The sequence below is a fragment of the Chironomus tepperi genome, unplaced genomic scaffold, assembly GCF_022539635.2.
Source record: "Chironomus tepperi strain 1889 unplaced genomic scaffold, CSIRO-AGI_Ctep_v1 contig_12, whole genome shotgun sequence".
In the NCBI taxonomy this organism is placed as follows: domain Eukaryota; kingdom Metazoa; phylum Arthropoda; class Insecta; order Diptera; family Chironomidae; genus Chironomus; species Chironomus tepperi.
The window spans coordinates 844545-861746 of record NW_027226134.1 but is presented as its reverse complement, the minus strand read 5'-3'; the positions used below and the strand labels follow the sequence as shown (position 1 = coordinate 861746).

At 33.9% G+C, this 17202-nt stretch overlaps 3 protein-coding genes across 3 annotated transcripts in view; 2 read left to right on the top strand and 1 right to left on the bottom strand.

Moving 5' to 3' along the window:
* Nucleotides 1-4327, top strand: part of LOC139088352 (uncharacterized) — a 71660-nt gene extending 67333 nt beyond the window's left edge. Inside the window, exons 3-5 of the mRNA XM_070637546.1 lie at nucleotides 48-2258; nucleotides 2607-3449; nucleotides 4035-4327. Coding sequence (XP_070493647.1) covers nucleotides 48-2258; nucleotides 2607-3449; nucleotides 4035-4327 — 3347 coding nt within the window. The remainder of the gene's footprint in view (nucleotides 1-47; nucleotides 2259-2606; nucleotides 3450-4034) is intronic.
* LOC139088231 (protein eva-1 homolog C-like) overlaps nucleotides 1-17202 on the bottom strand; it is a 281413-nt gene that overhangs the window by 260473 nt on the left and 3738 nt on the right. The gene's annotated exons all lie outside the window — the stretch shown is intronic.
* LOC139089094 (cleavage and polyadenylation specificity factor subunit 6-like) lies at nucleotides 10143-11543 on the top strand. The gene has a single exon (XM_070638530.1). The coding sequence runs from the start codon at nucleotides 10143-10145 to the stop codon at nucleotides 11541-11543; it is 1401 nt and encodes a 466-aa protein (XP_070494631.1).

Genomic DNA, 17202 nt, shown 5'->3' with positions numbered 1-17202 from the left:
AAAGTCTGTTTTACTTGAAATTATTAATCAATTTTCCTGTTATTTAGGCATAACTAGTCAATTCTCATATCAATCTGGTTTAAATTTAATTGAACCGGATTTCCTTGCGGATTCTCGTGACTTTAACTTATTGCTGCTCGCTGCAGAGATCGGAAACACAGAAATCGTCAATATTCTACTCAAACTAAAGATGAAGACATGCTCAATGGACAACAAAGTCAGTGCTCAATCTATGGCATTTGATAATAAACACTTTGATGTCCTGTACATTTTACTGCAGAATAATTTAACATTCCCGCAATCCTTTGAATCCAGCGAGTGTACTGGGAAATTAAAGGAGTTTTGTGATGTGACTGAGGATGTTCATAAGCTGATCAGTTCGAATGAAAAGGACAAACTTGAAGAAATTCTGAATCAACATCAAAATTTGCGTCATTTTTTCAATTTCTCGAATAAGTCAGCATTAATGATTTCATTAGAATGCAAGTCATTTGAGGTTTTCGACTTACTGTTAAGTAAAAAGCTTCGATTTGGTTCCCATGAAGATCCGGCAGAATATTATGAAAAAATTAATGATTACGACATTCAACGACAAATCCGAGATATCCAGAACAAATATTCACAGCCATTTCTTGAGAAGCATATCCACACACTTGTTGCCAATTCTACTGCATGTTTTGATGAAACAGAAGTTAAGGATAAACATGATACAGTTAAGAGAGCATTTGAACTATTGAGTCAGAATATTTTCACCAAAATTATCCTTCAAATTGTGGCTGCATCTAAGAACTTTAAGATTGTCTTTGACTTTAACCGTGAAGCTGCCAATGTTCTTGATCCAACAGCTGATGAGACAACTCAAGGTGTTTGTTATATTTCTGGTAAAATGTACATTGGAGCTAAGCAACTACTTGATCCTGCTACAGAACATGAGACATTGGCTGTATTGATCCACGAATTGTGTCATTTTGTCATGATTCAAGTCTACAAAAATCAAGCAAATCCATACACGAAAGATGACAAGAAGACCATGACGGAATTTGAGGAAATATCAACAATATGTAAGGAAAATTTGGAAGCGGAAGAGATCATCGGTCTCGTCTACAATTGTTATCCTGAGGAAGACTTTCATGCTGAGCTGATTGTACGTGTTGTGCATTTACTTGCCTTTTACCGCAACTTACCCGAGAAACTAGTTGAAGTACGAACAAAATTCATTAAACTTTTTGAATTTTATGAGAAAAAGATCGTTTCAGAATTGCAGCAGGCATTGCCAGAGATCGAAAGTCATCATGAAAAGGTGTTAGAAATTAAAGATAAGAAAATTACTAAATTTAAAATAATATCAATTGTTGTAACAGTTCTTGGGATTCTTGGTGCAATTCTTATTGCTTACTTCCTTTATAAACCGACTTATAAGTTTAATGAATTGTCTGATGAGGACAAAATGTCTGTCTTTAAAGCTCCTGTATTGTATAAAGGAATAAACCTTGAATTTAGGGATTTGTTTGCTAAAAACTCGACCATTTATGATAATTTGACTTCCGATCACATACTTAAGATGATTAATAAGGAAGCATTAGACTTGAAAGATCCACACTTGCGATATGTACAAGAACAGATTTCACATTCCTGGGAAAATATGACAGAAAAGTTAAAGTTTAAAGTTTTAAATTCAAATTTCACTTTTCAAGATGAAAGTTTAAAATTTGAAAAATTGGACGAAATTAATTCAAATCTTTTTAATTATTTGACATCTGATCAGATTGTTAGTGTCTTAAATAAACAGGAATTAGTCGTGCATGAAATGATTAAAAATGGTACGAAATTTTATGTTGAGCGGAAATTTTTGAATGAATTCATTCGTGAAATTTATTACAATTTTACTACATATGAATCGAATAAAACATTTGAAACATTTTATCAAGAATTCATAAGCCAAAATATTTCTGATCAAATTAACACAATCGATATAATAAAGAAAAATTATTATTTTAAAGATCATGTTCCTTCAGTTTATGTTCCACTTGACTTTGAAAAAATCCTAGAAACAGCAATTGATTCAAAAATGTTTATTTTATCAGGCGAAGCAGGAACAGGAAAGACAATCACATTTGAACAGTTTACATTGAAATTTAAGAAACTGTTTCCTACTCGATGGGTTTCGTACATTGACTTGAAGGATCATAAGAATCTATACGAGGGCGTTAATACCCTAGATGATGTTGAGAACATGCTTGAAACTATTTTTGGACTAAGTTCAAAAAATGAATTTGAGAGACATATTTTTAAATATTATTTCAAGTCGGGAAAACTAATTTTATTTTGGAATGGATTTGATGAAATTTCACCACAATATAGTAAGCATGTTCTGGTTATTTTAAACTTGATTAGGAATTTAACCGCAAATATTCAGTTGATATGTACTAGACCATTGTATTCAGATCAACTTAAAAGCAGCTTTCACATCCAAACGTACAGTTTGATTCCTTTTGATTCAGAACAACAAAAAAATTTTATCAAAAAATTTTTAATATCCGAAAATATTGACGAATCCAAAATTCCAAATTATCTTGAGAAAGTCCAAAAAATTGTAAATTCAACAGGATCAGATCAAAGCTTTGACACGCCATTAATGTTAGGAATGATTGCGGAATTAATCGCAAGTGATGAAAAAATTTATGAGACAGAAAATTTGTACGAAATTTATCAAAGATTTGTTAAAAAGAAAATAAAAATTTGGCAAAAAAAGAGCGAATTTGGTTCAAAATTTGTTAACAATTCAATCACAGATTATAGCAGTTTCAATATGATGAAACTATATCAGTCGTTTGCAATCAAGATGGAATTATTCCAAGAAGATTCGATTTTAGTAATATTAAAACTGAAAATAATGCGACAAGAAATTCCAATGGAATTGACAAATGACGAAATTTCACGGATGGGAATTTTGTACATTAATGGCATTGAAAATGCCAAATTTGCTCATAAAACTTTTGCTGAATTTTTTGTTGCACAATATTTGATCGAAAATGTTTATATTGCAAATGATGAACCTTCGATAGGTGAAGCGGAACTAAGAATTTTAACGTTCATGTTTTCAACTAGAAGTAACGAAATTAGAAATTTTGTTAATTCTTACATTCAACTCAAGACTTCTGAAAATGCAAAACCATTTGAAAAACAAATTTCGAAGTTATTATCTACGAAATTACAGAAACTACTAATAGTTGACTCACAAAAATTTGATAATTACATATTTTTCGTTAACTTTTTCAAACGTGATCCGAAAGTTTTAAAGAAATTGCTTCAAATTGATGCGAATGCAACCTTATACACGTCAAATTTTAAATATCCTACTGAAAAATATGAAGCAATTGAATATGATAAGATTAAAAGCCAAGTAAGACCATATCTCAGTGATGATGAATACGGCAGATTTATTCGAGGTAAAAATCAAAAAGGAGTCCTTTTGTTGAGCGAATATTTATATGGTATAAATGAGAAGATTGTTCATGATTTTTATAAACTTGATGAAGATTTAAAACAAAACAATGATACGACTTTTGTTTTTAATTCCATTGCAAATAATTTGACTAAAGACGAGTTCAAGGAACTTATTCAATCAGGATTGATATTTGAAAATTTTAATCACGCAGAAAGTGGTCATTTAATGGAATTAATTTTGAATTTTACTGACCACAAATATAACATATCCGAACAAAAGGAACTATATAGCAATGTATTCATTTACTCCAGTAAAGATCTATACTTAACCTTTCCTTCATTATTTAATAAGATTTTTGAAATTTATTCAAATGTTGAAATTTACAATATTTTTGAAACACAATTATTTTGGTTAATTTCAATTCAATGGCTTGATGAATTTAAATTAATATGGGATTTTTTCGTAGCTCACACAACGCGAGACATGCAAAAAATGTTTTTAAGAAAAACAAAGTTTTGTTATAAATTTCATTGCATCACAAGTAGCTTTCTTTTGGGACCTTTAATAAAAAGATATATATTTCCAGATATTTTAAAAATTTATGAATCTTACTTCAATGAAAAAGAAATGCAGGAATTTGTTCTATCACATTCGAGTGATTTATTGTTGACACTTGTTTTTTTAGGAAAATATAATAATGGATATACCGAATATATGTCGACTCTATTTAAAGGAAATGAAAAACAATTAAAAGAGTTTTTGCTTAGTGATGTTGAGCCAACAAATTTGAATGCTTTTGAACTATTAAAAGATTTTGATGAAAATGAAGAAACTATTAAAGTTTTCAAAGATTTATTGGAGTCATTAAAAAAATATTAAAATATTTTGAGAAGAAGAATAGTTTGGTTTAATCATGTTTAGTCTAAAGCTGCTAAACATTTAGGTCAAGTTCATTTATAAGTTATCAATTGAAATTTCAAAAAAATAGCCAATTTTATGAATTTTGAGCCTTATTTGGTTGCATTGCATGACTCCAATATATGAATATAGCTGACAAGATATATAGATGAGTTCATACAGAGTACACTCGACCATACTCGACCATACGAATTTTCGTATACTAATTTAAACAATAACATTTGAAAAATATTGTAAAATTACATTCAAAAATTTTCAAGCAAATATAAAAAGATTCATTATTTTTGAGCTTTAGCTATCTAGATTAACATATAATAAAGCATATACAATTTTACTGTACTAACAAAATTCATTTAAAAGTAGAAAATTTTGCAAATCAAATTTTTATAAATTTTAACAATTTTTTTTCGTAGTGTTATTGTTTACAAAAAATTCAAATTTTCGACCGTTAAAAACGACCGAATTTTTGTATGAACACGTCTATATAGCTTGATAGCTGATAACTCATCTATTTTTGTTACTCATAGATTTAGAGCTTTAAAGGTTAAGGTCATAATTAATATATTTTACAATTTAAATTAACTATTAAATAAATATTCAACATCAACACAATTTACAGTCTTTTTAATTTTGCAGTCACTCTATATTTAGATTTTAGAATTAATCGGACGAGCGAAGCCCAGCTCGTAGTGATATACTATACAAGTTCTGTAATCCAACCAACCGTTTCATTACACTAGTTTATTTTCCATATTTTTTATTGAAAGCTTTTCATTTTCAAAAATAATAAAAATCATGCAGAAATTTTTTTTTTCCGACTAAAACCTCTGAATATCAATGAATCTACATTGTATAATGTACATACATGCACGATGCCAAACAATATAAATTTTATGTTTATATGAATATAATCGTAAAATTATAAAAGCTATGTGAATGAAGAAGAAGAAGAAAGAAAAGACAGAGGATTATTTCAGAATGAATGAGTCTGATGACTAAAGCAAGTCAGCAACTTGATGAGCACAGAAGCATCACAGCATAAAAAATGTCAATATTGTACTTAAAATTGAAAATTATTTTCCAGTTAATAATTTTTGAGGTTAAGATGGCAAAATGGAAAATTATTAATAAATACACTTGAGGTGAATGTATGGGGAGGAATAAGAATCTAGCTAATAAGTCATAAAGGTAGCAGCATCTGGCACAAGATGATGTTTAATTAACGCAAATTGAATCTCATGGTTTTCTCGATAAATTTCATTTCCACTTTACTTCTCTTCTGTTTCGTCGACAATCTTTCTTTTTTTCTTTTTCCCGCATCTGAATGTCGTCTTCATCTTCTGGTTTCGCTGCTTAGCGATTACATTTGCACAACTGTTCTGGTTTTGAATTTGCCAATTCGAACATTTTTTTTTTTCAACTTTAATTTTTTTTATGGTTCATAAATAGAAGAAATGAGAGATTTTTGTCGCTAACATCAATTTAAGGATGTTGCTATAGCTAACGTCCTACTGTGCTGAATCTTATATTAAATTGGGTTATCATGGAAAAAAAAAATTATGAAAAAAGTTTTGAGTTATTTTATGAATGAATAAATGTTTATCCTATCGTTCTCATTTCCGTGATTTTAGACTTATGCGGATGGAAAATGAGACTGAAGCTGAGTTTTGAGATGTTTCAGGGAATTTGGATGTTGAATTCTTGGAAAGTTAAAGGAAGTCAAGATTTTAAATTTGTGTTTTAATTCATTAATGTTGACATTTAGCGAATGAATTTTAAAGGAATTTAGGATATAATGTAGGCATAATTTTGAACTTTAGCTTATCCAGGATGCTGATATTGTCACTATTCTTCGAGTGAGTCACTTGAGGTGGACGGGTCATGTGAGACGACCATAGGATGCCTCAGTTTATAGAGTAACCTTTGCAGACTTTGTGGACGGCAAAAGATCAAAAGGAAGACCGAAAATGTCGGTTGTGTTGATAAGGACGCTAGAGTTCCAAATATCTCGAATTGGCAGAAGTTATCGAAAAATAGAGCTGTCAACCAGAGTTGCAAAACAGGCACCTGTGACAGGCAAAAACCGTACAAATTCTTGATGATTTGTATGGATTTGTAAGAAAAACAAACAGGTGCCTGTCACAGGTGTCTGTTTTGCAACTCTGCTGTCTACAGACGTTCTATAAACGCGGCAATGGGCCCCTGAGCACATCAGCCAAGGTAGTAAGTAACAAGCAAGGATACAATTTGCAATAATTTGCACAATATTCAATTTTGATTCCTACAATTAATAAAATAGATTTTTAACGATCATTTTAAATTCAAATAATTCAAAATCTTACAAATTAATTGTAAGGTTCTCAATTCTAATTGCAAGAAAAAGCATTTTCTTTAAAATTTTGTTAAAAATTAAGCAATTTATGAATTTAATTAAGCAAGTAAGTTGATCAACAAGTAAGTAAAGTCAAGCATTTGAGAGTCCAACAAAAGTTAGAATCTAATTATAAAATTTAAATATTTAATTTCAATTTGCTCAAAATTTGCTCAAAAAGTTAAAAATTCCAGATATTTTCTAAAGTAACAATGAGCTCCAGCACCTCTAAATGTCATTCAATGTCCCTTTTCTAAAAATAGATCAAAAATTTAATCATAAAAGTTATACATTTTTTTGCGGTCCACAATAAACTTTTTTAATTTGCTTAACTTCAATTAAAAATTTACTGACCAAAATTCTACCTCAACAAAAACCTTGTCAAAATACATTGAACTTTACTTATCATGCAACACTGATCCCCAAACTCCCCCTTTAATTAATTTAATAAATTCTTTCCCTCCCAAAAATTTTTCTTAATTTTAACTTTGTACAGTTTGCACTTTTTTTAATAAGAAAAGTTGAGCATTTTACGGTTCTCTTGAATACAACCGAAACACACTTTTAAAAGCATCATCCCCCAAAAAAAAACTCGTTCATTTAATGTGAAGTGAAAAAATAATTCAGAACCGCACATCAAAATTGAATCTTCACATTAAAAGAGAAAGGAGGAAAAACTTGCTTTTGTGTAAATAATTTTTTTCATGTGCAATGGAAAAAGTTTGTTTCTAATTCAGGGTTGACACTTTGGTACTGGTCTTGGATCAGAGGATTTCTGTGAATTTGTAATCTTCTTTTTCTTCAAATTTGAACAGCATAAGTAGCTAAGCAAATAGGCAACGAAAATTTCACATATCTAGAGTATGAGAATCCAAAAGGCAAGGGGAGCTTTTGCATAGCTTATCAATGTATGGAAGTCCACCAGCAACGTGCGGACAGAGAATATGTACAGACTAGGAGACAGAGCCAGCAACAGAGTCAGATGGAAAGCCTTTTGTTGTAACCTAAAATCCACATAGGAACATGGTTGCAGTGAAGTAAGTAGTAGTCAATAGCTAAGCTCATTATTTGTCATAAAATAGCAAGAAAACAGTCAGTTTGTTGCTTTCAGGGCTCTCCCACATCCTGTCGACATCGCGACTATGTAGCGACTCCCAAACAACTGCATTGTGGTACTCATAAATGATAGAAATTAAAGCTGGCCTCAAGCAATGTTTGGCAGCCATATAGAAACCATTTGCTCTCCTGAAGAGGTTTAGCGGAGCCTTAAAAGCTCCATGATAAATCCTTAAAAGTTCCATGATCAGGTGAGTCACTAGAACTTAGAATTGAAATTTAAGGTAAAGAAAATAACTTTTTATCAATTTATAAGCTTAAATTTATTTAATGAATTCTCTTGAAAATAAAAGAAAAAAGTAAAATATGTGAAAAGATTCTATAGTCTCCTAATGCTGCACACTTTAATGACGGTTCCTTGTATCGCGTTCTCTGTATCTGTCTTCACGATTTCGATTCACATTTGATAAGTGAAATCGCAGTTGCTAACATTTTCATTGCACTTGTATATTCGGCAGCAGCAGATCGAGCAATTCTTCTAATTCAGCTTCACTAATTGGTGGTTGTGCAGGATCTGCTGATGGTGGTTGATTTTTACCTTCAAATGGTAGCATCTTATATCCTTGTGGAAACATTATTTGCTGACGTGGTTGTTGATTAAAATGTGCAGGAGGTCGTTGAGGTCTTTGGATTGGATTCGGTTTTTTTGATTAAATAATGTTGGACTTACATGAGGTGCTGGATCTCCCATATTCATATGAACTATCGGTGGACCTCCCATATTATTCATATTTTGTGGACCTTGATTGAAATTTGCAAGATGCATAGGTATATTAGGACCAAATGAACAATTTCCTGACATTGGTGGAATAATCATCATTGGTGGACCTTGATGATTCATCATTCCGGGCGGTGGTCGAATTCCTTGCATTCCTGGATTTCCAGGTCTTGGCGGTCCATTATTCCAATTATTTTGGAATCTAGGTGGCATATTATTCATTGGAGGTAAATTTGGATGATTCATTGGACCTCCCATTCTTATCGGTATTAGAGAATTTCGCATAGGCATTGAGCCTCGCATCATTAGATGTATATTACCACCTTTTTGAGGTATATTACGATTCATACCCATTGGACTTCCTTGCTTTGGTTTTTTGCCATTTAGTAGAACTAGAGGTGTTGGACATGTTTTTTGCTGATTTTCAAACTCGTTTAATGCTTGTTTTGTTGCTAATGTCACAATTGGAGTTTGTCCATTCAATTCCTTCTTCGGAAGATTCTCCATGACTATTCTCATGCTACCCTCAGAGCCAAGCGTAATTACACAATATCTTTTTGATTGACCATTTGTGCGATTTTCGAAAAATTTAACTTCTTGGAAGTCATTTACACCAGTTCCAACTACTGCATCATCAATATCTTGATCTGTTGTCCACCAAGTAAGATTTCCTATAAACAATTGGAATCTTCTGGTCATATTATGCATTGTTCTTTGATAATTTCCATTTGTGTCAGGCTCTGCATGATCCGATGAATCACTATTGCTTAAATTACTTGATCCGGATGTTGATACGTCATCATATAAATCATCTTCTTGTCCATAGTTATCTTTTTGGTCTTTATTTTGAAAATCTTCGTACAGAAAAACGCTCTTAATATTGACTCCCATTATGACTTTATGCTGCACTGTATATTACTGTATATTACTGTATATTACTGTATATTACTGTATATTACTGTATATTACTGTATGTTACTATTTAGGAATTATAATAGCTTATGATGCAGGCTTTAGTTTTAAATTATTATTTATAGGATTTGAAGAGTTTTTTTACAATCCATTTAAACTTTTCAGGTACGTTAATGTGTTATTTGTTTTTGGGATTTTTGCTCAGTTTGAGACTTCTAAACAATTTATTGCAAAACTTTATTTAATACCTGACGTTAAATCGGTAAAGAAATTAACCCGTCATTCAAGATTTTAAGAATCAAAACAAGGTGCAATGCAGAGTTGCGATGACAGGTACCTGTCACAAGTAGAGAAGATGACCTGTCACAGGTCGTAACCTGTTGACAGGCTGACAGAATTGGCCTGTCACAAGTCTGATCTGTCGCAGGTCACAGGTTATGGTTTGTCGACAAATTGAGCAAAAATCTCAAAAACAAATAACACATCAACGTACCTGAAAAGTTTAAACGGATTGTAAACAAACTCTTCAAATCCTATAAATAATAATTTAAAACTAAAGCCTGCATCATTAGCTATTATAATTCTTAAATAGTAACATACAGTAATATACAGTAACATACAGTAATATACAGTAATATACAGTGCAGCATAAAGTCATAATGGGAGTCAATGTGGAGATCGATCTTCTGTTCGAAGATTATCAGAATGAAGACCAAAAAGATAACTATGGACAAGAAGATGATTTATATGATGACGTTTTAACATCCGGATCAAATAATTTAAACAGCAGTGATGATAATGTTTCATCGGATCATGCAGAGACTGGCACAAATGGAATAGTCATGGAGAATCTTCCAAAGAAGGAATTGATTGGACAGACAAACAATCAAATTGTGACATTACCAACAAAACAAGCATTAAACGAGTTTGAATGTCAGCAAAAAATACGTCCAACACCTCCAATTCCATCAAAAGGCCAAAAACCAATGCAAGTAAGTCCAATGGGTATGAATCGTTATATACCTCCACAAGGTGGTAATATGCATCCAAGAATGATGCGAGGTCCTATGCCTATGCGAAATTCTCCAATGCCGATGAGAATGGGAGGTCCAAATGTCCCACCGCCAATGAATCATCCAAATGGACCTCAAATGAATAATATGCCGCCAAGATTCCAAAATAATTGGAATAATGGACCGCCAAGACCTGAAAATCCAGGAATGCAAGGAAATCGACCACTGCCCGGAATGATGAATCATCAAGGTCAAATGATTAATCATCAAGGTCCACCAATGATGAATAGACCTACAATGTCAGGAAATCGTCCATTTGGTCCTAATAGACCTATGTATCCTGGAAATTTCAATCAAGGCCCACAAAATATGAATAATATGGGAGGTCGACCGAGAGTTCAAATGAATATGGGAGGTCCAGCACCTCATGTAAATCCAGCATTCTTAAATCAAGGAAATCAGAATCCAATCCAAAGACCTCAAGGACCTCATGCACATTTCAATCAACAACCACGTCAGCAAGCAATGTGGCCACAAAGAAATAAGATGCCACCAGCAGGTCCTGCACAACCGCCAATTAGTGAATCTGAATTTGAAGAAATTATGGGACGAAATAGGGCAGTAAGTAGCTCAGCAATTGCTCGAGTTGTATCTGATACTGCTGCAGGCGAATATACTAGTGCAATGGAAACAATAGCAACTGCGATTTCACTTATCAAACAGTCAAAAGTTGCAAACGATGAAAGATGTAAAATTCTCATTACATCACTACAGGATACACTTCAAGGTATTGAAGCTAAAAGTTATAATCGACGAGAAAGATCACGCGAGAAGAAACGACGACGTGAACGATCCAATTCAAGATCTTGTAAACGTTCACGTAGCGGTGATCATCGTGATCACCGTAACAGAGGAAGAGGAGATGACAATAGCCGAAAACGTCCACGCAAGTCACCAGAACCAAATGCAAAGGCATTTAAGCAGTCATATGACGATCGAAATCGTGAAGATAGATACAGAGAACACGATACAAGGAACCGTCATTAAAGGATGCATAATTAGGAGACTATAGAATCTATTCACATATTTTACTTTTTTCTGTTATTTTCGAGAGAATTCATTAAATAAATTTAAGCTTATAAATTGATAAAAAGTTATTTTCTTTACCTTGAATTTCAAATCTAAGTTCTAGTGACACAACTGAATAAGGCCATCATGGAACTTTTAAGAATTTATAATGTAATACTAATACCAAACGGAAGCCGCCTTCATGGGAGGGCAAATGGCTTCTATATGGATGCCAAACATTGCTTGAGGCCAGCTTTAATTTCTATCATTTATGAGTAGCACAATTCAGTTGTTTGGGGGTCGCTACATAGTCGCGTTGTCGAGAAGATGTGGGAGAGTCCTTAAAGTAACAAACTGACTGTTTTCTTGCTATTTTATGGCAAAAAATGAGATTAGCTACTTTATAGTTTAGGGTCATCTGCTGTATTCTTCCCGTTCGTTGCTTTACTTATCTCCCATGTTGCTGTGTCCCTAAAAAGTCCCAAAATGTCCCGATTTTCGAAAAAAATTCTCTTGTGACTCTATTCTAGTTCGAACACTCAAAGATAAAACAACATCTACAGGAAAAAGTAATGACTTAATCTAAAGGCAACAATGTTAAGAAAAATAATTAAAAGCTGCACATGAAAAGTCTAAAGTTTAAAGAGTGCTTTTAGTTTCAAAAGGATACAAAACGGATAACAGTATAGCATCGCAATAAGGAAAAAGGGAAACAAAAGACAGTATCAGATTGGACAAGTCTCTCAAATTTCAACTAGCTCTTGGACGGTTCTAATAAGAGCTAAGCTTTCTTAATGTGTGTCGAGGCGGTTGAATCGGTGGCGAAATGGTTTCATCCTTCGGTCCCTAATTATTGTGACTAATTGATAGGGTGGCCAGAGGATTTTCGCAAAAAATCGGGACACTTTTGAAAAAAATTGGGACACTTCTGAGTTTGACACTATTGGGGTGCTTTTGGACTATTTTGAGCCCTACTAAGTAGTCATGGGTTCTAGACTCGACAGGAGAAACTTTGTCACCATTTTTGGAATCATATGCAGTGGTTCACAGCCTCCTTTTGTAGGTGATAGACAATAAGCTGTAAAATAGTCATCAAAGGATATAGTGGCTCTGTTCCCACTATAAACTGTAGATCTGATTACAGAGATTTGGTGCATCCTCACTCATTAAACAATCAGTCACAAAACGACAGTTCTTGCAAGGATCTAATAAGAACTTGTATGCATACCCAATACTCTTAATAGCCCTACTTACTTACTTACTTCGCTGGCCATACAGATCAACTGATGGATCACAGATAACATCTAAAGCTGGCTCTATTGCAGGTTCTATAGACAGCTACTTTCCAAGAACTCTTAGAATTACCCAAAATCCACCAACTCTGGTTTCAAGTTTTCTTTTCTATTCATTCTTGTTCTAGAGATGTTTATTTTAAAAATGAGAAGAGATGCTTTTTATATCTCGAAAAAAAAATTATACAAAACTGTTCATATAAATTATCCTTACATAACTCATCATCATGATGAACAATATGAGAAATGAAAAGGAAACTTAATCCCGAGAGTGAAGAAAAAACACTTTTTTTCCATCTGCTTCTATTTTTTTATTGTTATTCCTTAAAAAACTTTGTATGTACATGTTCAGACATGAGAACACACACATAAAGTATAAGAAAGAATATTGTTCTTCATTTATATCTTTTTTTCCTGCATTTCGTCTTACAATGGAAAAAGACTGCACATCTCTTTATTATGGATGGGAAAATGTCTTCCTCATGAATGCATGAGTCATGCAAATGCAAGTTATACTTTGACATAATTTTTATATTTTCACAGTGGAACTTGTTATTTTACAATTATAGAGCGTGATTTGATTGGAGTAGGATATGCTGTGTGTGGATGTAGACACATTTTCATATTAGACTCAGTTTCACATTTAGTTACATGTCTAAAATGGCTCATCATGATCGTTAGAGTGCCGCTAAGTTGCTGTGTTGATTACAAATTCTTGAAATACACTGAGTAACCCTGACCTTTATGACTATGTTGAAAGCATTTAAGGAGAATTAATTAGATTTAACGTAGTGCTATTAAGTTGCAGAATGTGGTGCAATTTTGGCATGTATATAGATAAAATCGGCAAAATCCCGCCTGAAGCCATTAACAGAAAACGGAAAAACAACTGTTAATGGCTAGAAAAATAAAAATGGAATATGGCTGTTTTTGCCGTTTTTTCAGAAACTCTTTTTCGTTTTTTGAATACCGGCTTCCACAGGTGACCCGTTAGGCAAGTAGTCGCCTTCCGTCGATGGTCTTTTCAACATCTTACTCTGTTTTGCAGTTAGCCATCTTCCACCTGTTGCAAAAGATTGACTAATAATCAACAAAACCCGACTTTTGTCAACTCTCGTGGGATAAAAGTGCAGGTACGTAATTACAGAAGGACTTGCGGATTTTGGAGATAAACTTCCCTCTTAAACTTAAATCTCTCCTTTGGGGGTTCTTGTCCAAAGTTCTGACTAAATTTCTAATTAAAATGATTCTAGGATTTGAAACATTGGAGTTGAATATACTGAATTCCTGAATTGGTCACAAAACTACTTGCAACTCAATTCCAGAGCATATTCTGGGTATAAAACTAATTTGTATGAAGGAAAGCATCCTTTGAGTATGCTAGTTAATATGAGCATGCTCTTTGTATTTTAAGGCAGGATTAGAAACGTAACCAGTTTCGTATCATCAAGCTCCTTTACCTATTTAGATTCTTCCAAGATTCTTAGATGTCTTTAAAGCAAAATTTAGAACTAATTGGCTCAAGATGCCAAGCCATTGTTTAATATGACATAAATATACCTAAATATCTAGATTAATAAACCAAATACCCCAATCATCTACTATACATTATGTTTGAAGGCTGTATCTTGTAAAATCGATCATCCCAATTGTTTTACTTTCCATCCTTAATTTGTCACAAAGTTTGAGGTCTTCTTGTTAACTTATTTATTTACTTAGTTCTTCTATGCTCCCAAATTATGTATATCTTTACGTCATCAACGATCCATCATCAAATTCACAATATTTCTTTATAAAACCTACAAGAATTTGTTTCAACATTGACAATCCTACACAATCACAAAGCCTTCACATCCCCCAGAATAAGCAAACAATTTCAAAAATTAATCAGCAACAATTATTTTTCAATAACAAGAATGAAGATTGATTGTGCTTAATACAAATTCAAACTATAAAGAAAAACACAAAAAAGGTACGGAAAATTACTTAAATTATCAAGTCGGAATCTTCAGTTCCAAATCTTCATGATTGTCTTAAATAAATTTACATAATTTTGGAACCAGACCAAAGAAACGCGAGTAAAATTTTAAAGCCTCATTTTTCATCACCAGATCTTATCAAATTAATTCTCAAAAAATCCACAGTCAGCAGTAAAAATATCATTTTCTGGGTAAATTATTAACTTCTTCCATTTCCACACAAAATTAACATCAAAATCAATTTTCACTTGTCGTCTAATTCACAAACTGTATTTTAAACATAGAAGTGTAGCTTAATCTTCTCACTTCAATTAAGATTAATTTTCATTAACGAGACTTTTCAATGGAATGTATATACACAAGTATTAATGTAGGCGATGAAAAAATGTCCCCACACTCCTGACTGTCTAGATACTTTAAAAACTCATGAGACAGGGGTGTAGGTAGGATTTTTGGAGGGAGGGGGTATGGATCGGTGAAATTAAGGAGGGATGGGGTTTGGGGGTTTTATTCATGTTGATACAAACCTCACCTCTTCCTTCTCATCCTTCCTTCTCATCCTTCATTCTCCCTTCGATCCCCCACCCCTTCTCCCTGCTCCTCGTTTCCACACCCCTTTCCTTCAGTCCCTTTTATTCCCGTTCCTTTACCCTTCGTTCTTTCTCTTCCTCCCTTCTATCCCCCCTCGCTCTTCCTTGCTTGCCCTTCTTCCTCCCTCCCATTCCCCCTTCGTTCCCCCTCTTCCTCTCTTCTTTCCATCCCTACCCCAATCCCTCCCTACCTTCCATCATTCTCTTCGTCTCCCCTTCGTTTCCCATTTATTCCCCCTTCCTTACCCGTCTTCATCCCTTCCATCCCCCTTCATTCCCTCTTCCTTGTCCCTCTTCTTCCCATCCTTTTCCCTTCGTTCCCCTTCTTCCTCCCTACCTTCCATCCCTCCCTTCGTTCCACCTTCGATCCTTCTTGGTTTCCCATTTGTTTCCCCTACCTTGCCCCTCTTCCTTCCTTCCTCCTTTCCATCCCTCTTTCCATGTCTCGCTTCTTCTTTTTCTTGTCCCTCTTCCTCCCTTTATTCCACTTTCGTTTCCTCTTTTCCTCCTTTTCATCCCCCTTCGTTCCCCCTCTTCCGTCCTTTCATCCGGCTTACGTTCCCCTTTTTCCTCCCTTCCATCCCCCATTCGTTCCTCTCTCAATTCTCCCTCTATGTTCCCCCTTTTTCCATTTCATCCCCCTTACAACTCCATTTCCATCCCCCTTAATACACCCCCTCTAACTCTCGACTATATCATGGGGTTTGAATACATAATTAACAAGAAGAAGGAACAGCGACAATTTTAATTTTCATGTCAAAGCGAAAGTGAAGAATTAATTAAAAACTTCTTTACATTAGCATTGCTATAGCATTGGCACTGTTAGTCGTTTCATTTAAATATGTCATTCGCAGTTTTGAGTATTTTTTTTTGTACTATAAAATTTCCATCGTAATGTGACGATGTCTAGCTGTTTTGATTATAAACCTCTTGTGCGGGCAATTCACTTGATGCAAAAAATGTCTTTCTTTTTTTATTTTAATACTTTAATGCTATGCTGAATAAATATACAAAGGGACATAATAACTTTTAAGGTAATGCGTGGATAAATTCTTTAAAGCTAGTGGCAGAGTTGGATATTTGAGTTTGGAGTTGATCTTGACGTCTTTGGATCTTGACTTCTTTGGAGTCACAGTTTGACGAGGCAGAGCTCGAAGTCGATATGGTTAAAGTCGACTCGACTCGACTCGACTCTAATGTAGCCGACTTGAAGTCGATACGGTTTTTTATTGTCGACTCGAGTCGACTTCGAGATCTGTGACGAGCATTAAAAATGGTTCAAAATTGGTCATCACGGTACAATCAGTGCTTTTCATGGAAGTTTATCCAGGAAGTACAACACATAGAAATGGCCGAAAATGTAGAACCTGGCCGATTTGACTCTGACCGGATGTCAAATTTCATCGAATTTAGCCTAAGGACAGAATCAAGTTATCCTAGGTAAGAATTCTCGGTCATTTTTACGTCATGTGCCTTCTGGGTGATCCTAAGCAGCACAATGCGGTTCTTGGTAACCAAAATCAGTCGTCATGGTGCCGTCAGGACAACTTTACATTATCCCGTTAGTACGAAGACATACCGATGCCCTAACATTGTGCTGATCGAATCCGGATCTAATTTAAGGACTAGATGACTTTAAATTAGTGCTGGATTCGATATGAATCTGGAAAGATGCTAGGTACATGCCTGCTAGACAAGATCCAAGAATCACACCAGCCTGGCACAAGGCCAGAGCCACGTCGGCATAATGCCGACACACCAGGTCAGAATGACTCTT